At 35.5% G+C, this 7,949-nt stretch overlaps 1 protein-coding gene across 4 annotated transcripts; it reads right to left on the bottom strand.

Moving 5' to 3' along the window:
- Positions 1-429: 429 nt before the first annotated feature.
- LOC142531476 (uncharacterized) lies at positions 430-4,978 on the bottom strand. 4 transcript variants are annotated; one of them, XM_075637607.1, is made up of 5 exons: positions 4,375-4,978; positions 3,160-3,246; positions 2,925-3,051; positions 1,042-1,140; positions 430-712 (listed from the first exon to the last, which is right to left on the bottom strand). In XM_075637607.1, exons 1-4 carry the CDS (start codon positions 4,671-4,673, stop codon positions 1,090-1,092), a joined length of 564 nt encoding a protein of 187 aa, XP_075493722.1. In that variant the 5' UTR covers positions 4,674-4,978; the 3' UTR covers positions 430-712; positions 1,042-1,089. The 4 variants fall into 4 exon arrangements, with proteins under 4 accessions (XP_075493722.1, XP_075493723.1, XP_075493720.1 ...); XM_075637608.1 differs by having other exon boundaries at positions 4,447-4,978; XM_075637605.1 differs by having other exon boundaries at positions 2,925-3,246.
- Positions 4,979-7,949: the final 2,971 nt, after the last annotated feature.

Genomic DNA, 7,949 nt, shown 5'->3' with positions numbered 1-7,949 from the left:
ATCGGTTTATTAAACACTGAACCGATCTTGGGTTTGGATTGGTTCCAAATATCTCAAATTGAAACTGGAACCGATTCAGAACGGGTACCGATTCGGAAAGGGTACCGATTCAGAACCGGTTCGGAATCGTTCCTAATCGGTTCCGAACTCAGCAGACCCAGAACCGGTAAGAACCAATCCGAAACCGGTTCGATGGAACCGATAAACATGCCTAGGTCCCGCCTTCTCCAATATGCAAGGAGGAAGGTTTCGGACCCCACTTATTGTAAACTTTTGTTATATTTTATAAATTTCTAATATTTAATTTTTTATTTATAAAAAACCCTGTAGCTCGTAATAACCAATATGTTCTTCCTCTAAACAAAAGAAAAAAAGTTAACCAACATGTACTTTTTTTAAGTAAACTTGTAGGTAGATAGGAGCTCGAGAGAACCATCCAAAGAAAGAGATTTCATACGTTTAACTTTCCTTCAAAACATAAGATCAAAACAGTATACAAGATAGGATCTCTGGATCTTTTTCGCATGTTTAGCCTCAGAAAAAGAATACAATGTCAATTATCGCTGTACAATATCTTGCCACCTATATGAACCATGTTTAAAAAAAAACGAAATATAATTCCTCCAATTCCAAACAAAAGAGCATCGCCAGAAGAAGTGGACAATAATTCAAATCATCAAACCATATGGAACTTTCTCATGACATACTCAACCTGAAACCAACATTCCATTGATCAGATGTATTGTAGTATAATCATTAATAAGTAATGAGCTTTTGACCAAAAACTTAAAATCATCTTCTTGCAAAATGATAGGACCAAGATAATTAAATACTTCGAATAACATTCATGACTCAGAATCAACGGTCTTCTCTTTTAAGAACATGGCTAATGAAAAAATTTACTAAGAATAATCAAGATCATCAAGTTGTCTTTTATTCCCTTTCTTTTATATCATCCATGTGTTTTTCTCAGGTAAAATGTGATGAGAGAATTTAGACACGGTGTTCCATTTGTTTGGGCTATCAATCAAAGAAACATACATCTTTTACATGAAAAGGAATGCCCTTGAATGGATTCATCTGAGAAGTTTAAGCAGATGACGCAGACTCAACCACAGAAATGCCATGACATTGACCTCCCTGCAATCAGAAAGAGTCCACCATACAAGCATTAGTAGTGCATCACTGCATCTCCACTATGCGAAACAATCAGGTCATCAACTCAAGCATCAAAATTATACGCTGTTTTTAACAGCGGAAACACTATGAAGGTCATCCAACCATCAAGTTCACATGAAGAGGATGATTCAACGGAATTGTTTCACATGTTTAATTGCTGGCGTAATTCGAATGAGTTTAATCACACAAACAGATGCACACTCTTCTGGTGCCAGACGTGGAAAAACACAAGGACGAGGGATCAGGTCACCTCAGAACGTTTGCCTTTAGATTTGTGCAATAGGAATATTAGTTGGTACGATAAACTAAGACGAAGATGACAAACTAAGCTCATGTTGAAAATAATGGTTGTAAAAGAATGTGGCTGATCTACAACGATGGGCCCTAAAGGACAAAGTACTAGAAAGAAGATTCATGTATGTGAATCTACCTACAATGTTCAGTCATCAGTGGAGTTGTTTTGATGCCAATAGTAGTGCAATTGTAGGAGTTTTTCAATTTAAATATAATAGTTCGCACATCTATCTCCATCCTCATTTTTGAATGCCTCACTTATCATATCTGAACCCTAAAAAGTTCACCAGTACTATGACATACTAGGCTCCATCTAAAGCATCTATGTAATACAGCATTTTAGTCCATTTTAAAAATGCACACTAGATTATGTAGTGTCTAATAAGAAGTTAAAATCTTTTAATCTAATATCAGTGCATGACTGAAATTGCAATTGAAGCTCATACCCATATGAAAGAAAAAGACATGAAAGTCAAAGCTGTCGTACCAACATGAGTTCATACTGAAAATAATAGTTGTTTATCCACTTCAACTGTCATTAGCAGACTGATAGTTAATTAGAACTTTGAACATAATCTTTTATTCGCATGATCGTTGTGAAATTAGAGGAATATTTTGTGGAAGATGGAAACAAAACACACAAACAGAGACAGAAAGAGATGTCAACAGATGGAGCATCATACAACAACAAATAAAAACACTGCCAACAACTAAGAATAACTCACACAACGCCTCTATCACCCCCCAGACACACCTGCTCTCCAGCTAACATTCCCCAGCATATCATCTTGTTGTTTTCAGATCCTCCCCCCTTTTTCTATTGTGAACTAATCCACATCAGATTCTTCTTTATGTTCTCAACCATCTTACACCGTGGTTAGAGTACGTACACTGTTTGAAATTTAACCACAAGAGAGTTTCTTCTAGCTCATTATCCATAATGGAACAAAGGTTACCACAAATCCAAGACTTGGAGTCTAATGCAATAATTAGATATGATAGAGCTTAATAGGGCTAGTATTGACCAGCATTCCTAAAAAAAAAAACCAATTTAATCTAGGTCTAAATAGGGGAGCTACGTATTAGACATACAATTCATCTCACCTATTTAATTTTCATTGCATCAATTGCATCTAGTTGTAATAACTGGGGAATATTTCCACCGTACAGTAGGCTGTGGCACATCACTTCAAGTACAATGTGCTCTTATTTTGAGCCCATCCATCTTGGATGATAAAAATTATCGCTTCAATATCTCTCTTCTTCTATAGAAAACAAATCGATAGAATTAACACTCTACAGTGGGAGTCCACAAACATGATCCACATTTTCAAGACCAGCAAGATTTAGAAACAAAAAGTTCAGATAGTGTTTAACTTCCTAACATTCACTTGTGTGTTCTTGGGCTATTGTGTGTTTAAACAAGATTAAACAGAGTGACAAGACCATACCCCACATAAGTAACTCTCATCTTTTCCGTCCTCAAAAAGAGACGAGTAATATGCAGGATCATATATCGAGCCCCCAACAGCATCATCAGAACCAGAAGGACGTCTAACAACTGAAGGAGTTGGAGGACTGAGAAAATTATTTCTCAAATCAAAGTCTGTATCTCGTAAATTTGAGTTGTCTATGTAGGAAACACCAAGTCTGTACATCTGTAGCCATAACAACGAAGATGATAACCTTACAGAAAAGCCAATGATTTGCATTGTAAGGGTGAGCTTCGCAGAAAAGGTAACAAAGGTTCCAAATGTCTCAGATGGCATGCGCCTGCACCAACATATATAAATCTAATAAAGCTCAAATGGATAAGATAATTGACAGAGTAGGTTAATAGGCTGGCTCTATTAGAAAACAAAGGCATCCAGTGTATGCAATACAGGTATTGGTTGTAAGGCACTGCCCACCACTTTCACGGAATGAGTAGCACCTCTAAACATATCATGTTATGACATGACTGCTGTGATATATACATCAATGACAAGCTATGGCAATAGTTATGGGGATACTCGGTCAGGAATCAAAAAATCTTTCAAACATATGTAGCAACATTTTGGCACCCACAAGTTTGTGAACGATAATCACAGGGTACCACTGCATAACTAGATTATGCAAATATAATAAAGTTGATATGGAACCATGAATGGATCCTAAAGTCACACGAATGGAAGCGAAATAGCTTTCTGAAACTTTCTCTGAAGAATCAAAATGCTAAATACGGGGGGAAAATAGAATACAATTATCAATAAAAAAATTTCAGAATAAGCTCCCGGTTAATATGAAGAATCAACTTTTGAACTCACAACCCAGTAATATGAATAGCGTCCTAGATAAAAGAACAAGAAAACAACTCTAATTTATAAAATTCCTATAGCTCCACAAACACGGGAAACTGAAATTAGTATCTGATATTACAAGTAAAAATCCATTTGCAGCACCGATACCCAAAACCTTTCGCAGTTAACCTTGATAAAGTAGAAGACAATCTGATGGACATTGTACACTCGTATCTGCATAACCTATAATCCTAGCATTTTGTTCTTAGTCACGGGCCTGGATCTTAAACTATAATTCTGAAAAATAACCATCACACGTTTAACAAGACCAATGCTAAAAAGCACGCTAAAATACACCAATGATCATGCTCATCAGCTCACGTACTGAACCAACTCACATCAGCGGACATTATGGCATCATGGTTCAAAGCTTAGACGTTAATCTTTATGCGGTCATAATGGTGGAAGAACACGAGCCAATATGTAAGCACGATGATTATGAAGCAACATAGTGCAAGTATTCCAAGACTCGTTCCACAACAGAATGTGAAAGCAAGATAACTAAAAAGAAAAACAAGTAAATAAAAGAAAGAATGAAAAAAAAATGTATGGGTGGAAGTACCAGATATCGCGAGAGAAGAGAATGAACCAAAAAACATCAAGAAATATGGAGCAGAAAAGGAGGACAGCGTACGTCCTAGCGAGGCTCTGGCTGCTGCTCTCAATGGCAAAAAGCGCGAACAACGAAACCCCCAAATTCACAAGCAGCACGGCGTTGAAGAACGCTCCAAGCGATCCAATCAATGCGCACCCAATCTGAGCGTAGATGAGTTTCACTGCCATAGACTGAATCCTGTCATAGTCTTGAATCCACGCCTCGATATCTGTCCACCTCAACACACATCCATTACAGCCCATCATTTATATAATTGCTAATCCATTCAATTCCAAATCACAGACAAATGCGCATAGAATTCTGTAACTACAAGTGCAATTGAAGGGAGTATTAATCATCGCAGCCCACGTGCAAATAAAAAAAACCCGCCATTTTATCTATACCGGAAGCTGCTTGAATTTGAATAGAACACCTCCTCTTGTGCGTGTGCTTCGTGAATTAAGTATCATGTAATATTATTGCCTTTTTCCTGATTGAAATGAAGAGAGCATGGCAGTTAGGGTTTTTCACATTTATTACTGTTTTTCATTCCCCTAAAAACAAACAAAGAGAGACGACTTGCAAAATTTAACAGTATCGGTTATTTTGGAAATTTTTATTAGAATATTTTATTTTTAAATTTTTTTTATCAATATGTTACAATATTTCTAATATCAAATATTTCTATTATAAGTTTTGTATTATAAGTTTTTGTGATCGACAAATATCATCATCGAATTGTTTTAGATTTAGCTGCTCTTTAATTATAATTTCAGGTTTTCGACCGAATTATCATTTCAAATCGTTCAGATATAGCATCAGAAATTCAAGTCATTCTTACAAGAAAATCAAACGACATATTATCTGAACTCTAGCTGCAAGATATTATATGTCAAACTCATCGGATGAAAGTTCTTTTTGCAATATGCATGCTCAAACCGTTGAAACTCAAATGGTGCTGCAACCGGTCACAAACTTGAGTAATTTCAAAAAAGGATACTAAAAGTCAAGCCGTTCAACTATTTCCATATTTAAAATTATTACTGAAACATCTACTTATTTAAAATGCGGAAATATTTATTTTTAAAAGGCTCCCATTTTAAAATCCCATTCAAATATTTTGCATGCATGCACTCCACTGAAAAAATATATCATTTAAAATAATCGTAAATATTTGACAGTAAAACTAGAACAATTTAAAATGACCAAGCTCATCTAACAAAATATGCGTAACATAAACGAGTAAAAATCCTGAAAATCAACAATGTATAAAACCTAGTGTATAAAAATGCTCATGCTCTCTCAAAACCCATAAAAACATCATGTGCAGAAGAAATGTGATCCTCAGATCGTACACACACATCCATTCTTCCGACTCAGAGTTCTGTACCTCTAGTCCCTCAAAAACATGCTCACCTGCATCAAACACGCTTATTGAGTCTAAAGACTCAACACACCTGTACCAGGAATAACAAGTACATATACATAACACTCAACAGTGAAAATATACTATAATCAACATACCTTTCATGCACTTAAAAAACGTAAATGCAAATGTGCCATATGAAATCATTACATGTCAAAAGAGCTCATCATTTATCATTACACATCATTCCCTTTGGTGAATTTAGTTCATTAGTTGTGACTGTCGTACATCATTCATCATTTACGATGGATCCATCATACATAGAACCGCGGTACCCGAAGGCTGTCGGACATCAGTGACAGTACTACCCATCCACTGTGCCTAGGCCTCATCATCATAATTTACATATACGTCTTAAGTATTTACATATATTTCGATAGCCACAACTAATTCTCATCTTTCAAATCATCATAATTATCATCACTTATTAAAATCATGCACATGCGTAAATTTTCTTACAACCAAGCATGCAACGTGAAACGTCTGCCCTTTTATTGCTTAAAAAGTACTATAAATTTTTTTTTTATCAATTTTCGGCCATATACATATACCACATGAAAATATTTTTATTTTCCCCTTTAAAATAAAAACATCAACCAACTAGTATTTTAAAAATCAAGTGAAATAGTCATAAAAATGAAATCGTCAAATGTTTTACCAAACCTAAAAAGAAATAAATTTGAAAAGTATGGCACACACTAAACCTCTCAAAATCTCTCGAAAACATAAATAAATAGTCTTAAAATCTTTAACTTAAATCATGAATCTTAAATCGTAAATGCGGAAAAGTAGAAGCGCTGGTCCTCGGGTTGTGTGCACCTTCAGTTCAGTCAGGTCAACCATCAAGACCTCCCTCAGACTCACCTGCATCCATCACACCTAGTGAGTCTAAAGACTCAACACGCCATAATCTTTATAACAAATAATACGTATAAAATTGCATGCAACAGTGAAAATACTTTTACGTAAAAATAATATTTTCATGGCATGCATAATAAATCTTAACTTTTCTTTTCCTTTTTTCTTAACATGACATAACATAAAACCTTTTAACATGATCATAAACATTTTCTTTTTTTCCTTTATTCAATTCAGATCGTTAATTGTGACTTTCCTCAAACCTCAAAAATTCGATGGATCTATCTACATGTAACCACAGTACTGGGCGGCGGGGACATTAGCGACACTCTCACCCGTCAACTGAGCCTTGGCCTATCCTCATCGAATGAAAATACGATCGTCGGGCTCCCACTAGGACCATAACCCTCACGATATCTCCAACATAACATCGTAATAGTCACAATTAATTCACTTCCTTCAATGCTTCGTATTCTCATCACTTTTAAAAAAATCATGCATAACATATACATTTTGCTTTTTGAAATCAAGCATGCAACATGTCTTTTAAATGTCTTCCTTAAATCATACAAACCAATATACATTTAAAAATCATAATTTAATCATGTAACATTTCGTAAATGTTTAAAAAATAATCATAATATCATAAAATCAACATTTAGAGCACTGCCATGACGCTTACTAATTTAGGTGTAAAATGACTGTTTTACCCTTGGACTTGGCATTTTTCGTTTTTGACTTTTCCTTGATTTCTTTGACTCTAATACGTCTCAAATAATTATTTAAGCTTAAATTAAAATTCCCATAATTTTATTTAGCTAGAAAAACTAGGCTTTTCAATTTATCTTTAATTAATTGTTTTGACGACGATTTAATCCCGAAAAATTCCAAACTTTAATATAAAATTCCTAAATTCAAAACTTAGTCATTTATATTATTTTAGCCCTTATAAACCATGACTCCACCCCATGAGCCGCGTTTCTATTTTAAAACCAAAAAAGGAAACCCTAACCGACCCTTATAGTTAGGAACCGAGCCATGGCTTGATTCCCACGAGCCACCCTCAAGCCAAGCTGGTCCAAACCATGACTAACCCCTTAGTGCACCATACTGGACTCTAGGGACCCACAGAACAATCCCCCAACTTGAAGACAAAGCTCCCCAACTAAGCACCCATGCTAGCCGAGAAAGCCTCATATGCATGCTCCTTAAGATTTGGTGCCTATGACCCTAGCCGACTGAGCCAACCCTAAACCAA

Source organism: Primulina tabacum, chromosome 17 (genome assembly GCF_025594145.1).
Source record: "Primulina tabacum isolate GXHZ01 chromosome 17, ASM2559414v2, whole genome shotgun sequence".
In the NCBI taxonomy this organism is placed as follows: Eukaryota; Viridiplantae; Streptophyta; class Magnoliopsida; order Lamiales; family Gesneriaceae; genus Primulina; species Primulina tabacum.
Note: the sequence above shows the minus strand (reverse complement) of the source record. Positions and strands in the feature narration are given on the sequence as shown.